We start from the raw sequence: 24,950 nt of genomic DNA, 5'->3' as shown, positions 1-24,950 counted from the left end.
AAGAACAATAAGTCAATCACACTTGTTTCTGTCTATTTAGATACAGCAGAGTGGACTACACTCGTATCTGATTCTCAGGAAGATAAAAAAAATTTAAGACCAAGACCAAGAGCTGGGCACTGTGCTGTTGCAATTGGGACACGATTATATTTCTGGAGTGGGAGAGATGGCTACAAAAAGGCACTAAATAGTCAAGTTTGCTGCAAGGATCTTTGGTATCTTGATACTGGTGGGTAAGAGGACTTAACAAATGAAATTCTGTCTTTAGGTTAATACTCAAGTAATGTCTGTCTTTTAAGACATTATACTTGAAAATGAGTGGAAGAAATAATATATGTAGATATTCTCCACTCCCAAGAAGTATAACTCCCTTTTCTTCAAATGTAGTTGGATTGAGAGATGCCTTTCCAAAGAATAGAGTAAGAAAGGGAAACTCATTGACATTACAGTGGAGAAACCTGGCAAGCAAGCATACTGTGATCAAGTGATCTTATACCTCTGGTGACGAGTCACATTGATATCATCAAAGCATATGATAAGATAACTATAAGCACATGCTTCACTTCTGTGGTACTCTACCCTGAATCTGTATGTGTATTCTAACCTTGTGAAAATATCAGATAGACCTTAATTGACATTCTACACATTCTACAGAACATGTCAACGGTGCTCTTTTCAACAGTTTCGTCATTAAAAATAAAGATGAAATCACCCCACATTGAAGGAAACTAAGGGGACAGTGTGGCTAGGTGCTAGGTATTTTACTGGATTGGATCCTGAAACAAAGACATTAATTAAATAACTGGAAGAATCTGAGGAGTCTGAAATTCATTTAATATTGTTACACTAGTGGTAGTCAGGAGATGTATATATTGCACAAGGTTTTCTTTTTCTTTCTTTCTTTTTTTTTTTTTGGTTTGTTTTTTGCCAGCCCTGGGGCTTGAACGCAGGGCCTGAGCACTGTCCCTGGCTTCTTTTTGCTCAGGGCTAGCACTCTACCTCTTGAGCTGCAGCACCACTTCTGGCTTTTTCTGTGTATGTGGTGCTGAGGAACCGAACCCAGCGCTTCATGCATGCTAGAAAAGCACTCTACCACTAAGCCACACATTCCTAGCCCTGCACAAGAATTTTTAAAGTGTGGAACTTAGCATCAACTTTTTTCTTTTTTTTGGCCAGTCCTGGGCCTTGGACTCAGGGCCTGAGCACTGTCCCTGGCTTCTTCCCGCTCAAGGCTAGCACTCTGCCACTTGAGCCACAGTGCCGCTTCTGGCCGTTTTCTGTATATGTGGTGCTGGGGAATCGAACCTAGGGCCTCATGTATCTGAGGCAGGCACTCTTGCCACTAGGCTATATCCCCAGCCCCAATTTTTTTCTTAATCTGTTTTTTCCTGGTGGTACTAGGGATTGAGCCAGGGTTTTGTGCATGCTAGGCAAATGGTCTACTACTAAGTTACCCTAGCTTATTTACTTATTTATTTATTTTCTATAATTTTATGTGGTGCAGGTATTTGAACTCAGGGCATCCACTTACTACACAGTGGATACTCTACTGCTGAATCACATCCCTACCCATTTTTTGTATTAGTTTTGAGACAAGGTCTCATTTCCTGCCTAGGTGGAGTCTGGACTGGGATCTGCCGGCTTTCCCATTCCAGAAAGCTAGGATGACAGCTGTGCATTACTGATTACAGCTACTGATCAAGAAGGGGTCTTGTGAACTTTTTTTCCTAGTCTGACCTCAAACTACATATATCCCCATCTCAGCCTTCCAAGAAGCTAGGATTACAGGGGTGAATAAATGACACCTGGCTCTTTGTTATTTTATTTTTTACATTTTAAAAAATATGTAATTTTATTATTAAGGTGTTTTACAAAGGGGGATTACCATTTCATAAGTTAGGTAATGAGCACAATTCTTTTTGGACCATGTCACCCCTTCCTTCACTTTCCCCAGTTTGCTTTGTTATTTTATTTTGAAACAGGAACTTGGTAAATTACCCAGGCTGGCCTCAAAGTCACTATCCTGTTTTAGCCTGTGAAATATCTGGGATTACAGGCATTCATCACTGTCCCAGGCTTTGCTTTTTCCTTTTGATATGTCAGCATGAATTATTTAAAGTTTATGCATTGATAACATTTATTTTAATGAGCAGTATAATTCTATATTTTTTCATGTAAGATACCCATCCTTTTTTGCATCTCCCCCCATTTCTCTTGCTTTACAAGCATTTGTTTTCAGCTTTGTTAAATGGTTCTCCTCGTATTTACTTCCATATCTCTACTATCCCTCTTTTTTCTTACTGTAAGCATAATAAATCCTCTTTTTAGAAGTTAAGGGTTCATTTCTGTACTTCTCACCTTGTGTATACCCCCTCCCTATATCCATCCTCTCAACATAATGCTATAATTTGGGTAGATGAACATTCAGTGTTTATGCTATGATTATATAAACATGATTTGCTATTGAGCTTATTGGCAGAATTTTTTCTCTTTTTTAATCAGCACACATTAGAGGAATTTCTTTGTGACATTTCCATACACATGGACGTTTTATCCCAATTACCTCCTCAATCACTGTCCCTTATCTCACTCTCCCTTCTTAAAACAATTCCACCAGGTTTTACTGTTCTATTTTCATTCATGTAAATGAATTACATTGGCCATATTCATTTACCCTCTTTATTAGCCCTCCCCCTCCTACCTCTACCCCTCAGTATAGCCTCTTTTGCTTTCCTGCAAAGTGGTAGAATGCTAGCCTTGAATGAAAAAGCTTAGGGACAGGGCCCAGGCACTGAATTCAAGCCCCATGACCTCCAGAAAAAAACAGAAAAAAAACCTGAGGAAAATAGTGACTTGTTTTCTGTGATGATCAAATTACAGGCTGATAGGTTGCAACTCAGTAGAAGAATTTTCTTATGTGACTGTTCAAAGATGGAATGTGCTGCCTTTCAATTAGGAAATTCCCTGACATAGGGAAAGAAGGACAGGATGGTATAGAAATAATTCCAGACCATTTTTTCTGAACTCTGAGAGTCTACAATTGTTAATTTGTTTTAGAAATGTTAGTACAAGTCTTGATAAGATAGTATTAACTTCTGGAAAGCTATTTTTCTGAAATACCATGTCCAAGTCATCATTACTAATATTTAGTACCTCTAGCATATATACTCTTATCTAAAAATTATTGCATAAAATTAAAAAGCTTAAGCCAGGTGCTAGTGGCTCATATCTGTAATCCTAGATACTCAGGAGGCTGTGATCTGAAGATTGAGGTTCGAAGCCAGTCAGGCAGGAAACTCCATGAGACTCTTGTCTCCAGTAAACTACTAAAAAAATCCAGAAGTGCCACTGTGGCTCAAGTGGTAGAATGCTCTCCTTGAGCAAAAAGAAGCTCAGGGACAGTGCTCAGGCTGAGTTCATGCCCCCTGACTGGCAAAAAACAAATAAGTAAAAGAACTTCTAAGAAGGTAAAACACCTGTAAGTGGTACTTGAACGAAACTGTTTTTCTAAATCAGAAGACTCAAATATTTTGTACTGTTTTGTTTGTAGATTTGTTTGTATAAGGAAATAAAATCAGGACCTCATAAACAAATGCAATCATGCTATTCAGGGTGCACTGTGTGAAATATGAACTGTGTAACCGGTGACCAGAGACAGGAAGAGGAAACAGGAAAGTGAAGGAAGGGGTGACATTGTCCAAAAAAGAAACACACTTATTACCTGAGTTATGAAATAGTAATCCTCTGTATAATACTTTTTTTTTTTTTTTTTTTGGCCAGTCCTGGGCCTTGGACTCAGGGCCTGAGCACTGTCCCTGGCTTCTTCCCGCTCAAGGCTAGCACTCTGCCACTTGAGCCACAGCGCCGCTTCTGGCCGTTTTCTGTATATGTGGTGCTGGGGAATCGAACCTAGGGCCTCGTGTATCCGAGGCAGGCACTCTTGCCACTAGGCTATATCCCCAGCCCCCCTCTGTATAATACTTTAATCATGGCAAAAAATTATATTAAAAAATCAGGACCTCAAACTATTTTTGCTTAATCTACTGTTTCTTGCTCTGTTTATCTGAATAAATTTTTCCTCTTGGGGTAAACAGTGTAGTACTCATTACTAATGATTTCAAAGCTCCAGTTCACAAACTATGTAGACAAATTATTGATACATTTGAAACTGAACTATATGATGTCAATATTGTTCTCTAGAGAAACCACCAGCACCCTCACAGGTACAGCTCATCAAAGCAACTACCAACTCTTTTCATGTCAAGTGGGATGAAGTGCCTACAGTTGAGGGCTATCTTTTGCAGTTGAATACAGACTTGCCCTACCAAGCTGCATTGTCCGATTCTTCAGCAGCACCAAATATGCCAGGTAAAAAAATCATCATGTTTAAAGACATTATTGTGCTCTTATGCTTTTTGAAAATAGTGCCAGGTGCAATGGCTCATGCCTATAATCCCAGCTACTCAGGAGGTGGTGGATTGCAGGTTAAGGCCAGCCCAAGCAAAAAATTAGACCCAATCTTAGCAAATAAGTTGGTTGTGATAGCGTATGTGTGTAACCCAAGATATGTAAAAGACATAGGTAAGGAGGTTATAGTTCAAGACATACTTGGGGCAAAAACATGAGGGTCTATTTGAAAAATGACTGAAAAAAAGCTAAAAGGGCTTTAGTCATGGCAGAGGCACTTTTGCCAAAGCTAGTGGAAGGCCCTGAGTTCAAATCCCCGTACCACAAAAAGTAAAATAAATACATAAATATACCCTCCCTCCCCAGCCCCCCCCCCCCAGACACACACTCTTCCAGCTTGAAATGGCATGGTGGCACATTTCTGTAATCCCCAGCTACTTGGGAGATAGAGGTAGAAGGATCAGTTCAGGTTAATTTGAGGCCCTATATAAAAAGGGCTAGGAGTATGACTAAGGTGGTAGAGTACAGGTCCTGAGTTCAACCTCCAGTACTGCCCAAAATAAAAATGCCACTGGGTGCCAATGGCTCACATCTGTAATGCTAGCTAGTCAAGAGACTAAAACCTGGGATATCAAGGTTCAAAGACAGTCTAGACAGAAATGTCTGTGATACTCCATCTCCAAATTAACCACTAGTAAAACAGGCCAGAGATGTACCTCAGGTAGTAGAGCACTAGCTGTGAGCAAGCAAGCTGAGCGAGTATAAGGCTGAAGTCAAGCCTAGGAACTGGCTACATGAGAGTGAATGAATGAATGAATGAATAATGAATGCATAGGCTAGGAGAGGATAGTGCAAATGTTTGCCTAGCGCATGCAAGGGTCTTGGGTTCAATCCTCATTACCATGGAAATATTTTTAAAAAGTGGTCTTCAGAAAAGTTTGTGAGAGGAGGTTTAACAAAGAGGGTAAATGAAGGTGAATATGGTCCACATAGTTTATTTGCATGTATGGAAGTAGAACAGTGTAACCTGCTGAAATTGCTTTAAGAAGAGGGCATAAGATGAGGGGAGTCATAGAGTAGATGAGTTTGATCAGGATATGTGTATGGAAATGTCCAAAGAATATATCCCCGGTACAACTAATATATATGCTTAAGAAGAAATCATAGTGTAGTGGTCCACACTTGAAAGTCAGATATGTAATTTGATCTCTGAAAGTTGGTTCTCATAGCAGAACACATAAACATGCAATAGATGTTTGGGTCTTTTTGGTGGGGAAGGAATAGAATTTTCTTCTGTGGTTCATTTTGATGCACTTTTAATATTTATGTTACTTAAGTTCAGGAGATATAATTAATTAGCTTTCAAAATATTTTGCCATTTTTAACTAAATAGGCACTTGAAAGTAGAAACAAATGTAGTTTTACACATTCTTCTATTAAGCAGAGCATTGAAGAAAATAAACTTGTAGAGATGTTGTTTTAAAATCTTTTAATATGTAGTTTTAAAAATATTGGGTTCCAATATATTTTACTATGCTGATGAAGAGCATATCAGTGTGAACTTTCTTATTCCTACAGGAGGCAGGATGGAACCTCACAGACAAGGCAGTAATAGCATCCTTCCTAACAGTGTAAGTTCAAATAAACACTTATGATTGTAGTTCTTAAGGTTTTGAGTATGTCACTGTAGAACAGGGTCCTCAGCCCTGGCTGCACATTACAATCATCTGTGATACCCAGACATAGTCCTAGTTCTGTTTTCAAAGAAACCGGCCTATTACTTCGCTCCTCTTAGTTTGTAAATAAGTAGCACAGTACCAGGCCCAGTGGTTATGGCTGATGCCATCATCCTCATCCTCATCATTTATTGACCCCAACCACTGAAAACAAGTCTAGGTTATGTTATAGACAAGTATCTAGTGTCATGAGAAGGTAGTCAGAAAATAACAAAAAACATAAGTAAAATGCGCAGCCATCTTCGGCTATATGAATGAAACCAGGTCACTTGTATGAGTCAGTAGACTGATAGATATTGCTGTATAATTAATTACCTGTGTTCACAGTGATGACTTGAACTATCAAAGTTTACATGTGTTCATTATAAGTATGTTAGAAGTCAAAGAAAAATGATATTAGGGATATTCCTACTCAGAATGCTTAATGGTAAAGAATACTAATAGGTATATTTACTAAATCTGTTTGGAAAACTCAGTCATATAGAATAAATAATTCATTTGCTTGAAAGTTCCTTATAAACAAGATTTTACTTGTAAGAGTAATCAGAGCATTAACTTACATGTCTGACCTTTGTTGAGGAATTTTGATTGGAATATTAAACTCAGTAGCTTCTGTGTTCTTTCTTTCGTTATGTAAGTATTTGCTTGTAATAGTAGCACTTAGGAAATATTGATTGTAAGTCAGGCATGGTGGTTTATTCCTATAGTCCTTGTTACTTTTGAGACTGAAGCAGGCGGCCTGCTTGAACACAAGAAGGCCAACCTGAGCAAAACAGTGATACCCTGTCTCAAAAAAAAAATAAAAAGGAAAAGGTTAATTTAAGACAGGTGTTAGTGGTTCAACCTATAATCCTAGCTACTCAAGAGTCTGAAATACAAGGATAGAGCTTTCAAAGCCAGCCCTGGCAGTAAAGTCTGTGACTCTTATCTCTAGTTAACCACCAAAAATATGGAAGTATAACTGTGATAGGGCACTAGCTTTGAGTAAAAAAGCTCAGGGACAGTGGCCAAGCCTTGAGTTCAAGTCCCAGTTCTGGCACAAAAAAGATTGATTATTTTTTTTTCTCAAAAACGTATCTTTCCTAATCCCTATAAATTGTTCTTCTGGTTGTTATTGTGCACTTTTGTAATCCCAGTACTTGGAAGGCAAAGGAGGATAATGAGTTTGAGACCAACCTGAGCTATGGAACAAAGCCCTATCTGAAAGCAAAACAAAAAGACTATTATTTGAGCATGGCAAGTAAGAAAAAGAAATTTTCTTAAAAACTCTTATTAAAGGGTAATTCTATAGAAATTAAGACTATCCAGGCCGTGAAGTGTGTGAGAATCTTTATCTCCAGTTAACCACCAGAAAACTGGAAGTGGAGCTGTGGCTCCAAGTGGTAGAGCTCTAGCCTTGAACAAAAAAGAGCTCAGGGACAGTACCCAGGCCCTGAGTTTAAGTCCCATGACCAACAAACAAACAAAATAAATAAGTAAATAAATAGAATATTCTTACCCCAGCAGTGGTAGTTCAGGACTGTATTTCTAACTACTCAGGAGGCTAAGATCTGGACTTAGGACTGTGGCTCAAAGCCAGCCTGGGTAGAAATGTCTGTGAGTCTTCATCTCTAAAATAACTAGCAAAAAGAAGTGATGGAGGCATTTCTCAAAGGTAGCCCACCAGCTGAGCAAATGTAAGGCTCTTGAGTTCAAACCCTGGTACCACCTAAACAAACCCCCAGACCAAAAGAACATTATTTGTCTTTTATTTTTCTTGTTTTTCACGTGTACTTTTATCTCATTGAACATTTATTGTGATTGTTACAATAAACTTTTATTTCTTATAGATCAATGATACAGTAAACAGTGCAAAACCTGAACATACAGCCATGAAAGGAGCTTCAATGAAAAACAAACCAGATTTCAAAGTGACAGATTCTAATGCCATTTTATATCCACCATTGGTATCTAATGCTTCTAATCACAGTAGTTTTATGGATATGCTCAAGAAAAATGAAGGTATAAGGACAACATTTTAAATAAAATTAAACTTTTATAATATCAGAGAAATCTTGAACTACTGCAAAGTAAATGTTACATGGTTTTGATCCATTTCCTCAATATGGAAGCTAGTTAAGGTGATATAGGTACCTATAGGTACCTATAGGTTGATAAAGGTACCTATGATGAGCTGTGAGAATGGATTGAAATGAGGAAAACTCCTACATGACATTGAGGTTGGCCCATTTGTTCAGTGTCAATAATCCCTTTACTTGCCTTGTTTTCTAGCACTTATTTTTTTATTATATATTAGTTGTACAAAAGCCTTTCAATGTGTTATTTCCATACATGCATATGATGTACTTAGATCAGATTTGTCCCCTTTATTACTCTTTATGTCCTCTTACCCCACCATTTTTTTTTTTTACAATTTTGGTAGATTTCATTTTTTTCATATATTTCTTAGCACTTAGAACTATTTGAAGTTATTTATTTTGGATGGAAATCTTGCCTACCATGCTCTATTTCCTTAGCACTCAGGTCTCTGTCTGATAAATAGTAATCACTTGGTAAACATTTGTTTAGCAATAAGAACTGGGTTATCTTCAGAAAGTTGTATTATTATATCTGTTGACTAGCCAGCTGCATACATATGAATCTTACAATATGGTGATCTTTAGATATTCTGATGCTGTTTGAGATACTTTAAACAGTGCTTCTGGTTTAGTATCTGAAATTATTTTATGAATCTCATTTTGACTATTCTCATTCTGTTACTATTTTCATCTTGAAAAAATGATAGATTATATGAGTAATTTTCAGGGATTCAAATTTGATGTGATGAATCTTCTTTTTCTATACATTTTTATGAGTATCATATGTAAAATATTCAAGGAAGAACTTTATATAATTTCTCTTTTTTTTGCATTAGTTGCAGAAAAGGGAAGTGCTTTTATTGACTTGGTATAAGGGAATTACTTGGTTGAATTTTTAAAAGCTTGCTCTTGGTCTTTAATTTCTATATATTTGTCCTAAAACATATGAGCTTTGAGATTTCAGAATTTCTTTTTTTTTTTTTTCTGCTGGTCGTGGGGCTTGAATTCAGGACCTGGGTGTTGTCCCTGAGCTTTTTGGCTCAAGGCTAGCGCTCTACCACTTTGAGTCATAGCACCACTTCCGGTTTTCTTGTGGTTAATTGGAGATGAAGTCTCACAGACTTTCTTGCCCAGGCTGGTTTTGAACAGCTATCCTCAGATCTCAGCCTCCTGATTATCGTACAGGCATGAGCCCCAGCACTCAGCTGAGATTTCAGACTCTTAATACACTTTAAATCCTGGATTATGAAGCAGTTTAAATAAGATTAATACTAGACAGGTGGTAGAAGCAGTTGTAGTACACCATGTGACACATCATAGATACTCAGATGTGTCACAGAATGCCTACCCAGTCTCAGGTTGACACGAATTGGACTTTTTCTTCTGCAGATCAGAGCAGCAGCCAGAATGTTTCCAAAAGTAAAAAAGCGATATGAGATAAAAATAAGAAATATTTGGATGATTACTTAAATAATTTTTAGTACTCAATTGGTTGCATAAAGACTAAAGCAGTAGGTGGAAAGGAGTAGAGAGAGGACACCACCGAAGAGACTTTTAGAAACTTGTATTAATTATACCATTAGATATATCAAGTTCAAGGCCCCTGCTTCTGTAGTATTTACAGTAGAAGTACTCTTTATTTCTACATTTCTGTTTCCAACAAAGCCAGTGCTGGAGCCTCTTAGGCTCTAGAACTACATCCAATTAAATTGCCTGTTGGAAATCTCCACCAGTATGGTCCTCACCTGCCCTGAGTTGAACCTTTTTCCAAATCTGTTCTTGTTCCTGTACTAGAAGATATAGGATATTCTTGATAAAGTTACCACTGGCCATTCTCATGTTCAACAAAAAAAAAAACTAGGGCTTGAATATTCAACTTGACTTTATCTCTCATATCCAATCATTCCTGTCTCTTCAGGGTTTTCAGGTGGTAGTGTCTGGTCTCAGCCCATAAATAACATCATCTTCCAAGTAAACATGTACCTTCCTTGACCCACAGATGCCTTCCATTTATCATTTCCTATGACTAATTCCCCTCAGAGCAGTTTCTATTTCCCTGACACCCCCCAAATTTGGTTTCTATCACACTACTCTAATGCAGTGGCTCTGGTGAACACCAGTGAATTTACAGGAGACTTTTCAATTTTCACTTCATCTTTCTTCATTATAAATAATACTAGACATTTGTGGTCATTGTTTGGTTTAGTTTTGGTACTGGGTATTGATCCAGGGCCTCTGCTAGGCAAATGCTCTGCCACTTGAGTCATGGTCCCAGCCCTACACATGCTCCCTTTTGAAGCTATTTCTTTCTGTAACTTACATTCATTCATTCTACAGTATTGAAAATCTATCAGACATCATCTTTGTTTATAGTATAGTGAAGCAAAGCAATCAGAAGTAATGCCCTGTGAACCCTCATCTTCTTTAGGAGAGAGGTCAGCTCATCCTCTAGATAGGAGAGGCGGCAGGGAGGGTAGCATGATCGGATGCACATTCCTTAGATAGGGATTGGACATGACAGAAAATTAAGGGAATTTATGCCTGACAAATTCCATTTTTTCCTTCAGACATGAGAAGCAAAGCCATTCGATCTGTAATATTAGAGAGCAGTGGTTCAGTATTTAGAATGGAAGAAGCTGAGAAAATAAGGCATCGATTGTGGATGTTATATACTTATTTACTAAACATTTTATGTCAAATAGTTAATTTATACTCATTCTATTTTCAGTGCTCAGGATTTCTTTTTTTAAAAAGGTGATAGGAATGTTTATTAGGAAAGAAATATGGCAAAGAGAAAGAGAACACATGGCATAGATGTGCCACAGGAAGATAGAACTTCAGCCTATCTGGAGATTTAAGATTTTTAAAAACTGGAAATACCAAGGAATATGTGACAAAAGAGAGAAGACACAGTAACGATCTCCAGGAATTATACTAATACGATGTTTCCCTTTAACTCAGGTCCTCGCACTTCAACAAATATAGGTGCACTAAGTAGTTGCCTGGACTTGAAAACAGTAATCCCTGAGACTTCCATATGCAGTACTGCTTCCAGCCCACAAACTATGGTAACCCAGCAGACCATTAAAACTGAGTCATCCAGTACAAATGGGGCACTTGTTAAAGATGAAACTTCACTAACAACATTCAGTACGAAATCTGAAGGTTTGAAATGTGTTTCACATACTGTATTTTGAACCATTTATGTATATAAATTAATCCAACTTAACAGTCTTAGGTGAGAATTACATTTCGTCTTGTATTGAAACATATGTGAGCAGATAAAATATTTCATTTAAAATCATTTTATCAAGTATTCTTTGATGCCTTACATAAAATATTCAGATTAGCACATACTTTTTTTTCCATGGTAAAGGTCTAGACTGGGAATTGATGATTCATTCAACCTGATCGATTTCTAATTTTAAAATTCTTGTTCTGTTGCTAGAAGAATTGTGTTTCAACTTTGGTAAACTTTCTCTGGAGGCTTACCTCTTTTGAAGAGTGGAAAGGTCTATATTTTTTCCTTCTGGCTATTTTTTCCTCAGAAATTTACTATATTTACTTTTTTTTTTTTTTTTTTGCCAGTGAAGTCAAGGCCTGTGCTTGTTCAGTTTGCTTGCTTGACTGGAGCTCTACCACTTGAGCCATGCTCCAGGCTGGCTTTTTGCTGGTTATTTTCACAGATAGAGTATTGCAGACTTTGCTGCCTGGGCTGGCATCAAACCATGATCCTCTAAATCTCAGCCTTCTGAGTAGCTAGGATTATAGGTATGAGCCACTTACTTGTACCTGGCTCCCTTTTAACTCATTTCTAAGTGTATAGTTCCAATGGTGTTAAATATTTGGTATATATTGTATTTTAACATGTCTCAGTGATCCTATAAGACTCAACTGATTAATTGTTCACTTTTAGTTGATGAAACATGTGCTCTGCCTGCAACCAAGATCAGCCGTGTAGAGGTGCACGCCCCAGCAATGGCATCTTCTGTAAGTACATGGCCTGGTGACAGTGCATGTTATAGATGAGGATGTGCTTTTCTCTGCTGAGCCACTTCTAAAGAAGTCCATCCAAATCTCCTCAGGTTTCATGTAGTAAGGAGTTGATAATAAATTTAGAAATAAGTAGCTGACTAGGAAAACGTTCGTAATAAAATACTTTGTGAAAAATTATTGATAAAAAGTGCATGTTCCAGGGTCCCAGTTTTGATAAAAATATACATAATACATATATTCTCACACATGAAATATATTACCTTTCGAATCAGAAATATGTATGTATGTACATACATGTGTGTACATATATGTAAATTACTGGTCAAAAGATAGGATGTATTATAAATAGAACAGGAAAACTTCAGTGTCTCTTATTCCTACCTTTTAATAGAATATTGAAATAATTGATGAACATACTTGTAAGATGGCTTAATAACCTCAGGTTAATAACAGGTTATTTTATGGAAGGTCAAGGTTAATTTGCAGTGCACCAAATTTAAATAGTAGGGAAGTACTTCACAGATACATCAAAATCATCTTAATTTAACAAATATAAGGGTAATACATCTAAATCATCTTAACTGGATAATATAAGGATAATTCCTACATAGATATTTTTGTGTTTCTCTGATAAGTCATTTCAACTTTATTACCATCAGTAAGTTTTTATTTGACCTCATGTTTCCCTTTTAGAATTTCTAAGAATTGTCCGTAGTTTTCATTTTCTTTGACTGTTTTGGATTTTGGTCATAGGTTCATCAGCTTTTACCTTTCCAGAATGCTTAGTCCTAGTGTTCTTAGACTCTTCTCAGGAAAGAATTATTGAAAGGAACTTTTCTTTTGAGTCTGGTTTATGATATATCACCCAAAATAGGATTTGTTATTTCATTTGGAGGCATTTGTGTTATAAAAGTTAGTGAAGAGAGTTTTTAACAACTTAAAAAAATGAAGACAAGTTTAAAAACTATTCCTTTTTAACCTTAAAGATTCTTCTAGTTAGTTCACTTTGTCATGTGTGATAGCCTAATAAAAAATGTGAATGATAAGCATGTACCTCTGCTGTTATATATTTAAGACAGAAATAAATAACTGAAGTGCACATTTGTTTTGAGCTTCTGGAAACAGTGTCTCATTTATAAGAAGATGGCTTTAAAAGGTTAGTTCCAGGGATAAGTATAATTCACTTATCACTAAAACTAGCTTAAGGTAGAGGAAGTACATTTGTTTTTAAAGCAGGGTGAAACTTTTGTAAAACTGTTTAATCTGCTCTTTTTAATATATACTGAAATCTATTCAAATTGCATTTTAGTTTTGAAACATTTTTTCTCATTTTAGGTTTGGAGAATCACAGGTATTTCAAGTTGAAAAGATCACTGAATTTCTGGTGGTTGTTTTTGAATCTAGAGAAAAGCCAGCTTGGAATGAATTTTTCTTTAATAGCTCCTTTTGGAGCCAGTTGTAATGTTTCATTCGAGATTATATTTTCTGAGAATCTATTAAATGACAATGCTCTATAAAACTGCTGGCATTTTAACATGTCACTGATTGGAAAGCATGCCTACTCTAGCCAGGTTGATAGTACAGAGCGTGGAGAATGCCTGTCACTTTCTGTTTGAATTGGCATCCTTCACTGTCAGTTGACCTAATGTGTGAGGACTATGTACTTATGAGCTATTAATTTTGTATTGTTTACCCATGTGTCTACTTATAGATCACTGCATGGATTTATAGAGTCTTGAAATTTCTCATATGCTCAATAAGAATATTCATCACTTTTTGTTTCTCTAAAATTAGAAAGAGACTCCCTCAAATCCAGTGGCCATGGTGAAAGCAGGAGAAAGACAGTGGTGTGATGTGGGAATTTTTAAAAATAATACAGCTTTGGTGAACCAGTTTTATTTGCTGCCAAAAGGGAAACAAAACATCTTAAAGGTATCTATTGATATATTTGCTACATTGAACCTACTTATGAACCTTCATGGCTGGGGTATATGTTAAGGAAATGGGAAAGCACTGATTTAGCATGTGTTCAATCTCTAGCACTGGGCTGACAGCATGACTTAAGTGGTAGAGTGCTTTCCTAGCAAGAACAAGGCACTATGGTTTTTTGTTTTTGTTTTTTTCCCAGTCCTGGGGCTTGAACTCTGGGCCTACGAACTGTCCCTCGTTTCTTTTTTTTTGTTTTGTTTTGTTTTGTTTTTTAATCCATTTAGCAGTTAATAAGAATTCAGTAGAGGGGCTGGGGATATGGCCTAGTGGCAAGAGTGCCTCATATACATGAGGCCCTGGGCTCAATTCCCCTGCTCCACATATACAGAAAATGGCCAGAAGTGGCGCTGTGGCTCAAATGGCAGAGTGCTAGCCTTGAGCAAAAAGAAGCCAGGGACAGTGCTCAGGCCCTGAGTCCAAGCCCCAGGATGGCCAAAAAAAAAAAAAAAAAAAAAAAAAAAAAAAAAGAATTCAATAGAGAACATGCATTAAGTGGTCTTTATTGATGATTCATATTCAATTATTTCTTGATTATCAGTTCTTGAGTTAATTGTACAAGTATGATAAGTTATTTTCTATTTGCTGTGGTAACTTAAGTGTAAAATAAATACAAAATACACTTGTGGTTTAATGAACAGTCAATGACTTTTTGCTCAAGGCTAACGCTCTACCACTTGAGCCACAACGCCACTTCCCGCTTTTTCTATATACATGGTGCTGAGGAATCGAACCCAGGGCTTCATGTAAAGAGGTGAGCTTTTTACTACTAGGCTATATTCACAGCCCCAAGGCACTATGTTAAAAAAAAAAAACAAAAAACAAACCTGTACTACAGAAAAGAAAAAAAATAGATAAGCTATAAACTTTAAGATTAATTTTATAATTGTGGATTCAAATTAGGTCAGTTGAATGAGTGAAGCTGGGATCTTTCCACAATCTGTCCTTCTGAGTTTTGTACATTTAGTTATCTTGTATGCATTATTAAGTTTTCTTTTCTAGGATATATCAGAAGCATGTTATTTTAATAATTTTTTTGGTGCTGGTCCTGGAGCTTGAACTCAGGGCCTAGGCACTCTTATTGGAGCCACAGCTCTACTTCCAGCTCTTTGGTCATTAATTGGAAAGAAGAGTCTCATGGACTTTCCTGTCTGGGCCTGGCTTTGAACTTTGATCCTCAGATCTCATCCTCTTGAGTAGCTAGGATTGTAGGTATGAGACACCATGCCTAGCTTAAAATCTTATACATGTAAATGTCATAAAAATCTAATTTCTCTGGATAAAGTAAGTTTTTTTAATGCCTCTAATGTAATGTGTCTAGAGAATGAAACATTGTTTTCTTATTTATAAATATTTTTACTCCTGATTTAAAGTTACTAAGCTACCGTATACTACTGAATACTTTTTCTTTGCTTCTGAAGTCCCTTTAAATGACACTATATGAGGAATTAACCTTTAAAGAATTGGGAAATAGATAACAGTTCTAAAACATAATTAAGTAGTTTTTTTCTTAGATGAGGAATTTCTGAGAGGGAATTACCAAGGAAATAGATCTTCCCAGATCGAGACTATAAATTGAGATCTATAACCCCCAAATCTGAAATCCAGAATGCTCCAAAATCTGAAAAGTTTTAGATTAGATAAGATCTCCTAAATGGGAAAATCCCACATCTGACCTATGTGATTTGTCACAGACAAAACCCAGCTGCCCTAAAAGTGTTGTGTGGAATGCATATCTGAAATAGAAATGATTTCCTGCTTGAACTAGGGTCCTATCCCCTATATATGTCAAATAGGCATGGTTAAAAATAGCTCAGGATATTGGGATGTCCTGTAGGTATAAGGATTCCAACTGGAAAGGAACTCAGCAAGGTAAAGTTTACTTCTGCCAGAAATCTGGCAAGCAAACACACAGAGAAGGAAGACTGCTCCCTTTTTATCCTTAACTCTGCAGGACCTGCCCCTTGGCTTGGATTTACTGAGCTCAGGTTCTCAATCTGCAAAAGGATATGGCTTAATTAACAGAATGTAACTAGAATTCAAGGAGCTTCTTAGCAACAGGAAAAGGATGTAACTAAAATGTAATTAATCAGAGCCAAAGCAGGAACTTTGCAGAAAAACAATTTTCACAAGATTAACAGGAAAGAAGCCAACTTCAGGCGCTGGGAATATGGCCTAGTGGCAAGAGTGCTTGCCTCCTACGCATGAAGCTCTTGGTTCGATTCTCCAGCACCACATATACGGAAAACGGCCAGAAGGGGCGCTGAGCAAACTCTTGGTTCGATTCTCCAGCACCACATATACGGAAAACGGCCAGAAGGGGCGCTGTGGCTCAGGTGGCAGAGTGCTAGCTAGCCTTGAGCGGGAAGAAGCCACGGACTGTGCTCAGGCCTTGAGTCCAAGGCCCAGGACTGGCCAAAAAAAAGCCAACTTCAGTGGTAGAAAAGATGCTTTTCTCACAGCAGGCATTCCAAATCTCCCCAAATCTGAAATTCAAAACACCTCTATTCCCAAGCATTCAGACAAGAGTGATATATATATATATATATGTATTATATATATCTCTCTTATTAAATAGTAGTGTCTCTAATATTACTTCTGGTGTAACTCCTTTACCAACTGAGTTTTTCTAGTTCTTGACAAAAACAAATTCTGAATAATCTATTTAATGTTATCTCTGATGAAGACATATCTATAGGTAAAGGCCTTAAGAGAAGAAAAGAGCATGTAATTTAGAGGCAGTAGATTTGGTTTTTAATCACTAGTTCCAGCTGTCAGTAGTGTGAACTGGGGAAGTAGTCACTTGTTGAACCCCTTTGAGACTCAGTTTTCTCACATGTAGAATAGAGATTAAACTCTTGGAAGGTGCTATGTTCTATAGTATTCTCTGTCTCACAGTGGTGCTGTGAGAGTTATGGAGTTAGGTAAAAATGGTTTGAAAGGTATAATTTTATGGTTTTCCCACTAGAGTATATAATCTTAATTATTTAACATTTGTCCAGTGTCCTGAAAATAGGCATGTGACTGCTGTATATTACATGCCCTTCACTCTCTGTCTAGCTTGTTTGCCTGTCTCTAAAAGTTGTTGGTCCTGGGCAGACTACTACTCATCAGTAAATCTGAGATATCTGTTCCAGGTTAAGTGCTCATGGAAACAAGTTCCTTCATTAATAGTGGTGGCAATTTTTTTTCTACCTTTAATACCTTTCATGTGCCAGTTAAATTCATTATTTATTAATGCAGGCCAGTACTGAGGCTTGAAATCAGAGCCTGGGCACTGTCCCTTAGCTTCCCCTTCCCCTAACTCAGGGCTAGCACCCCACCACTTGAGTCACTTGTTCCACTTCAAGCTTTTTGATGGTTAATTGGAGAAAAGACTCTCATGGATTTTCCTGGCTTTGAACCACAATCCTCAGATCTGAGCTTCCTGAGGAGCTAAGATTACAGGCATGAACCTCCAGTGTCCCAGTGTAAATACCCTCTTGTTTCTCTTTCTAACCAGTAATTCTCCATGAGAGAAGGCCTTTTTCTTCTATGTAACAATCTCAGATTTACTGTCTTATTTAGATAACTAGTGAGTTTACTTCTTGTGTTAGAGAAATACATAAGTATGAACTGGAACCTTAAAACATAATTCATTATTTCAAGGTATTGACTTGTTTGATGAACATTAAATAATTTAAATTTTTGAGTAATAATAAATGAATTGTACCTTTTCTCTGACTTTTGTATATGTTACATTTTAGGTAGGAAATGCAGATGTACCTGACTACAGTTTGCTTAAGAAACAAGATCTTGTTCCAGGCACGGGATATAGATTCAGGGTTGCTGCAATTAATGGTTGTGGAATCGGTCCTTTCAGCAAAATTAGTGAATTTAAAACTTGTATTCCTGGTTTCCCGGGAGCCCCTTCTGCAGTGAGAATTTCAAAGGTAAGTTGTTAGTGCATGATTTAAATTATTTGAAGTTTCCTACATAAAACAAATGATGTTTAGAAATCCTCCTTAGCCTCTGGGAAAATGAGAGATGTCTAAAAGAGGTGATTAAAATATTTAAAAATAATTACTTTAAGCTAGTTATTCATGGTATTTTGTTGTTGTTGTTTTTTGTTTTGGTCAGTCATGGGACTTGAACTTGGGCACTGTCCCTGAGCTCTTTTGTTCAAGGCTAGCACTCTACCACTTTGAGCCACAGCACTACTTCCGGTTTTCAGATGCTTGGTTAATTGGAGATAAACGTCTCATGGACTTTCCTGCCCAGGCTGGCTTTGAACTGTGATCCTCAGATCACAGCCTCCTGAGTAGCGAGGATCACAGGCATGAGCCACTAGCTCCTGGCTTACTCTTGGTATTTTTGTGCTCTAAATTTCAAGCTGCATTAGAGCATTTAAGTCAGCAAGGCAGAGAAATCTGTTTGATTTCTTTTTATTGTTATAGAAGTCCAAAGTTGAATCTCAAGAATATTCAATTTTAGTAGAACACAAATGAGATTTTATTTTACCCCAAGCCCTGCCTTTCCTTGGGAAAGGAAAAGTCTGCACTTAGGGAAGACAGTCTTCATCTGGGATATCATATGCAAGCCAATATTTAAGCCTTGTGTTTGTCAAAGGTGGGCCTGAGTGGGCTGGGGATGTGGCTTAGCGGTAGCATTGTCTAGTGTGCATGAAGCCCTGGGTTTACTTCCTCAGTACCACATAAACAGAAAAAGCCACAGTGGTGCTGTGGCTCAAGTGGTAGTGTGCTAGCCTTGAGCAAAAGAAGCTTGGGGATGGGCTGGGAATATGGCCTAGTGGTAAAGTGCTCATCTCGTATACATGAAGCCCTAGGTTCAATTCCTTGACACCACATATATAGAAAAAAGCCGGGAGTGGCGCTGTGGCTCAAGAGGTAGACTGCTAGCCTTGAGCAAAAAGAAGCCAGGCCCTGAGTGCTCAGGCCCTGAGTCTGCACCCCAGGACTGGCAACAAAAAAACAAAACAAATAAAGAAGCTGGGGGACAGTGCCCAGGCCCTGAGTTCAAGCCCCAGGATTGGCAAAGAAAAAAAAAATGGGCCTGGATTAAATATTATAAATCCAGTTAACGTAGGTTCTTAAAAATCAACTGTAAGATATCTAACATCTACTGTAACTACATTAGTGAAAAGAAAGATACATTTAACACAGTAAGTGATAATAGAGAAAACTTGTGAACATTCGTATTCTGTCTCCCTTTTCTAGAATGTTGAAGGAATACACCTTTCCTGGGAGCCTCCAACTTCACCTTCTGGAAATATTTTAGAATATTCAGCCTACTTGGCTATCCGCACAGCACAGATACAAGATAACCCCAGCCAACTTGTGTTTATGAGGATTTATTGTGGTCTTAAAACATCATGTACAGTGACTGCTGGACAACTGGCAAATGCACATATTGATTATACATCCAGGCCTGCCATTGTGTTCAGGATATCAGCAAAGAATGAAAAGGGTTATGGACCAGCAACACAAGTTCGATGGCTTCAAGGTAACAATAAGAAAGCACCTTTGAGTTGAATTGTTCTTTTACTGAAGCTATTGTAATGGCGATTATTTATTAGTAATTGGTTCTGAAGATTTGTCATTTAAAAGTATTCTCTGACTGTATTTCTAGGAGTTATGTGTTTGAGTTTGTAAGTTGTTCTTAAAATGTATTTGCTCAATTCTAGATCCAAATAAAAATAGAAAAGAAGCAAAGGCTCTCTGACAATTAGTATATGGAGTTTTCCTTACCCCTATAGTTGTTTTTACAAAGGAAAGTAGTAATATTAAGATAAAAGCTAGAAGGCAGTATTACCCAACATCTTTTCTAAAGGCTGTGTAACTCAGTCATCCTAGAATTATCAAGAGGATTCTAGTAACTGGCTGTTGTATACTTTGCTGTCTTAAATATTCTCTATGTTGTAAATGCCTTGTCTTTGAGTACTCCTTCTAGTAACTTCATTCTGTATGATAGGTGGTACTTTAACCATTATCTTATATTGGATATTTTCAGTACTAATTTTAGAAGCTACTTGATGCCTTTCTTTATTTTCACTTAGCCAAAGCTTAAGAAATTTAAAAAGAAAGGCAAGTTCAGAAAATTTGCTTTTGAATTTTTATTATTTTCCAAGAATCATGGTACAAAATATAAAAAGCTCAAATAAATGGTACAAGTTATAACTGGGCAACAGTGGCTCATGCCTATAAGCCTTAGCTACTCTGGAGGCTGAGATGCGGAGGATTGTGGTTTGAAGCTAGCCTGGGCAGAAATGTCTATGAGACTCCATCTCCAAAATAGCCAGCAAAAAGCTGGGCTGGAGGCATGGTTCAAATGTTAGAATGCCAGCTGAGCAAGTGGGAGGCCCTGAGTTCAAACTCGGGTACTAGCAAAAGCAAACAGAAAACCATAGTATAAGATACAAGAATAGAGGATTTTTTTTTATTTTTATCAGGCCAATATATTTGTGTATTTGCCCCTTAATTTCTTCATTAGCAGGAAATAGTTAAAATACTAAACCTTTAAGTCCTCTTGTAGCACTGAAATCTTGTATCCTCATCCTGAACATTTTCATGAGTCATGCGCTTCCGTGGATCTAATTTTTATTTTGGTGAGATTAAGACCATCATAATTTATAATTTGAAATTAAGGTTTATGTTCTCCTATTGCAGAGAGAGGGGAAAAAAGCACCTTAATAGGATACAAGTTTTGAAAAAGTGTTTTGAACATTTGTAAGACTTTTGTAAATGCTCTAGATGTTTTATTTTTGCATTGTTTTTACCTTGAAATTGTATAAACTTTTTTACAATGGAAATATAAGCATCAGACAGCTAGCCTCAGGTTCCTTACAACCTTAAAGATGCAGATAAACATTATGAACACTCTGCTACAGTAATTTGTTTTAAATCTTGAGGAATTTCATGGTTCCATGCCCCTCAAATCTGGAATAAGTCTATATAGAGCAAGAATTGCAGAAAAGCTATTTCAAACTAAGAACTACAGTAGCTGAAAGGGGACAAGTCTTTCTTTTCTCACACCACCATAACCTCATGCAGTTTAGGTTGTCTGAGTAGCTGTGTCCTCCAACTGTGTACAATATTCCCAACAAAGATGGGTTGAAGTGTGCAGAATTAAATATATCTGTGTTCCAGTTACTAATTTAAAGTGTATAGAATATTTTAATATATAATTTTTGTAAAGAACTGGGATTTTTATACTACAGTATTTGTAATTAATGTGTCTCAGTAATTACGTTTCTTTTGAAGAAAATATGCAAACTGTTAGACATATAATGAGTGGTTTCTGAACTCTAAAGATAAAAATAAATGCACTACTTTGGTGTTATTAGAATAACTTTTTTGTGGCTATATGAATCCTTAATCTTAAAATGTGTACTTTACAAGCGATGTTTACAAGGAGCTTCTCTGGTTTGTTATTCCAGCACCTCCCTTCGTGAGAGCTTCATTTTGGATTTGTTTAATACCTGTGCTTGGCTTTTGACGTATGCTTGCTTTTTGCACTAGTAGCATTTTAACTTACCTCATTATTACATTTGTAATCATGTGTATAACTTCCATCATGTGTCTGATATAGGCTAAACAAACACTTAACCAAAGTTAAAATAAATGATAAGCAATTTTGCACATATTAAATGCTAGGGTTTGTGGTGTATATGTGTGTGCTTGGTTATAAAAACACTAAGAATGAAAAGTTATGGTAAGGTAAGATTTCAAGTCCAATTATTTTACTTATCTGTTCACTTTGTTAGAAAAATTTTGGCTTTTAACTCATTCTCTGCATTAATTAACAATTCACATCTTGAAAATCTCTTAATGACAAGGAATCAGTTGAGTAGAATATTTGTTTGAATGTGCACATTTATTCCTATTAAGTCTTTTAGTTTACTGTGCTTAAATGCCTCTACTGTTTCGGACTATGAGGTGATTACGATGTGTAGTTCTAGCATGTAACTTCTTAGAGGAAAGGTTAGTCTTCTGTACTAGGGATTTGATTAAGTAATAAATCATTTTGCCTTGAGAATCAGTCCAGGTTCTATTTTTTAGTTTGGTTTTTGCATTTTAAGCACCAGTTATATGTATGTCTTTGTTAGAGAATTGGTAGCTGAAAGGTAGGTACCATTGAGAAATGTCTTCAGGATTAACATTAACAGCTAATATAAAGATTTTAGAGCTGGGTGCTCATGAACAGAATAAATTGAGTCAATAACAGCAAGAAAACATGTAGCTTATGATTTGCATATTTTGTCAGTGAAAGTCTGGTTGTTGTATTGTCTGGGCTGCATGACGTAGGTTCCCCCACCCCTTCTCTGCCTCCTTTCCTCTTTTCCTCCTTTCCCCCTGACCTTCCTTCTTCCTTCCCTGCCTCCATCCTCATTCTTTTCTTCATGATGCTAGGAAATGAATTCAGCCTCCTGCATGTTAGGCATACCAGTGGGTCACATCTCCCGCCTAGGCAGATATTTTTCATAAGAGGATTTACATTGACTTAGTTTCTTTCTTCCACTGCATAAACAACTTGCCATGTAACAAGTCTTTGTCACACTGTCCTCTTCCTGTGCTTGAACTTTATTTGGTTCACATAAATAGTAAAATTGTTTTGGATGTTGCATGCTTTTAGAGTATATTTTCTGAAAGACTGTATCGGCTCTGTTTTAGTTTAGTAAACTGATTTAGCAGTTAAACTAGAAATACAATGTATATGAACTCAATTTTATCTGCATTTAAAAGCTACATTAGTCTGATTGCATGTATGAGGCACCTGCGTCCTTAGCCCAGTGCCATAAGTACAATCATAGCAAGGGAAAACTGTTGCTCCATTATTTCAGACCTGTAGGCTAGCAAAGATTCATTCTTCTAGACACACACTCTATGATAACTAAAGATTTTTATTGAAAAATGACAGTGTTTGTAATATCAAAACCCATTTGTAACATTGGACATGAAATTATTAGCACTTGAAGTTCTTGTAGTCATCTGATCATTAATGAAATAGGTCACAAAGTAGATTGGTCTTTGACCATTTAAGGTGTAACTATTGTGTTTTTTTAAGACTGATCTTAGGCATTTTTATGTATCATATACCAACTATATAAACAATAAAGCGCTTCTCTACTATTAACAATTATAGGCGGTATTTATTTTTAACTTCATGAAAGAAAAATTAGTGGTAGCAGAGTAAATTAGTGTGAAGGTTGATTTTCTGTCATTGAGTTAATACTGGCAGTCTCTAAATTAAGATGGACTGTGTCTAAAACCCTGTTAAGTTAGAGTATTGTAAACAGGAGTTTTTTTTTTATTGATACATAAAGTTTATTTAACCCTTATTGTAGCTGAACTAATAGGTTGGGAAATTTTTAAAAAAAGGCAAATGACTCCAAAGGAATAGCCTAGACTTATTGTCACTTTCATCTTCTCTTTGTTTTTCTTATTTCCTTTGTACTGTTCACTCTTTCTGTGTATTCACAGTAGTGGCTTCTACCTTCTACTCCATAGAAATAACTATAGACCAGGTCAGAGTAAGTCACCTCCCACTTTCCAAGTTGAGGAAACTCTTCCACACTCCACACTTCCTCTTCTCTACACTCTCAGGTGTGTGATGCCAGTGCACGTCTGTGTTTATGCTCCTCCTGTCTGCAGACCCCTTTCCTCTGGCTGCCTCATCTGCATACTGGCCATCCCAAGGAGCCTTTCCGGACCTACCCCACCTCCAGCCAGATCTGACTGCTCATCTGTGCGCCCTTCTCCTCCTAAAAACGGCTCTTGTTCGTTTCCCCACACCTCCCCTTTGCTAGATGTTAGGCCTGTGTCTTCCTGTTGGCCAGTTAGCTGCTACCTAAATATGCTGAGCAGTGAGTAAAGAAAATTGTCTCCTTTACATTCCTCCATACTTCCTTTCCCCACTCTCAAGTCAGAGGCAAAATGGGAGGGAAGCTTTGAAAGGAAGAGGTTTTAGAAGAATTATTAACCCTTTGGAGGAAATACAAACTCTTCAGCCTTCTCTTACACCATGAGCTTCCTACGTGGCTCCATTGCGTAGAAATTCTGAGATAAATAAGGATTGAATATAGAGGTACATTCATTTCCAGATGTATGTGTGCACAGGTGCCCATGCGTACCAGTACTGGAGCTTGAACTTAGGGCTTTACAATCTTCCTTAGCTTTTTTGCTCAAAGATAGAGCCCTACCACCCAAAACACATCTGCATTTTGATCTTTTTACTGGTTAATTGGAGATAAGAGTCTCCTGAACTTTTCTGCCACAGCTGGCTTTGAATCTCAGTCCTTGGATCTCAGCCTCTTGAGTAGCTAGTATTATAGGTGTAAATCACAAGCGCTCTGGTAGGAAATATGTTTTCATTTACTAGTTTTATTTTGCTGGTTGAGTAGTCTTTGAAGAAGGAAGTATGGATGGTGGCATATCAGTATGTATAGAAGCTGAACACACTTATGTGGGTTCCTTAACTTACTGCCCATGTGTGTCATCATTCCTGAGCATGAGAACTTAGGAAGGCATATGAAAGGCCTTTTGCATCTGAGCACATACGGGTTAAAAGTAGAAGGTAGAAACTAGCTTTGTTTTTGAATATTCACTGCCTCTGTCCACTAGCACATCATGGTCCGATAAGTGTCTAGCCCTGCCCAAGAGGGTTATCCATTCATCCTCCTGTCTAAGGAGATAGAGCGGAATCTCAGAACTTAAGACTTCCCTCCTGATTTCTCTCTTTATACTAAGAA

The 24,950-nt window shown here is 37.2% G+C and overlaps 1 protein-coding gene across 1 annotated transcript in view; it reads left to right on the top strand.

The window, feature by feature from the left end:
• The window catches only part of Hcfc2 (host cell factor C2), a 32,858-nt gene extending 12,365 nt beyond the window's left edge, over positions 1 to 20,493 (top strand). The window contains exons 7-15 of the mRNA XM_048356919.1: positions 41 to 229; positions 4,201 to 4,368; positions 5,986 to 6,038; positions 7,973 to 8,144; positions 11,183 to 11,386; positions 12,138 to 12,211; positions 14,012 to 14,149; positions 17,950 to 18,135; positions 19,420 to 20,493. Coding sequence (XP_048212876.1) covers positions 41 to 229; positions 4,201 to 4,368; positions 5,986 to 6,038; positions 7,973 to 8,144; positions 11,183 to 11,386; positions 12,138 to 12,211; positions 14,012 to 14,149; positions 17,950 to 18,135; positions 19,420 to 19,734 — 1,499 coding nt within the window. The 3' untranslated portion in view covers positions 19,735 to 20,493. The remainder of the gene's footprint in view (positions 1 to 40; positions 230 to 4,200; positions 4,369 to 5,985; positions 6,039 to 7,972; positions 8,145 to 11,182; positions 11,387 to 12,137; positions 12,212 to 14,011; positions 14,150 to 17,949; positions 18,136 to 19,419) is intronic.
• The last annotated feature ends 4,457 nt before the right edge of the window (positions 20,494 to 24,950 follow it).

Source organism: Perognathus longimembris, chromosome 1 (assembly GCF_023159225.1).
Source record: "Perognathus longimembris pacificus isolate PPM17 chromosome 1, ASM2315922v1, whole genome shotgun sequence".
NCBI classification, from domain to species: domain Eukaryota; kingdom Metazoa; phylum Chordata; class Mammalia; order Rodentia; family Heteromyidae; genus Perognathus; species Perognathus longimembris.
This window is presented reverse-complemented; position numbering and strand designations above follow the sequence as displayed.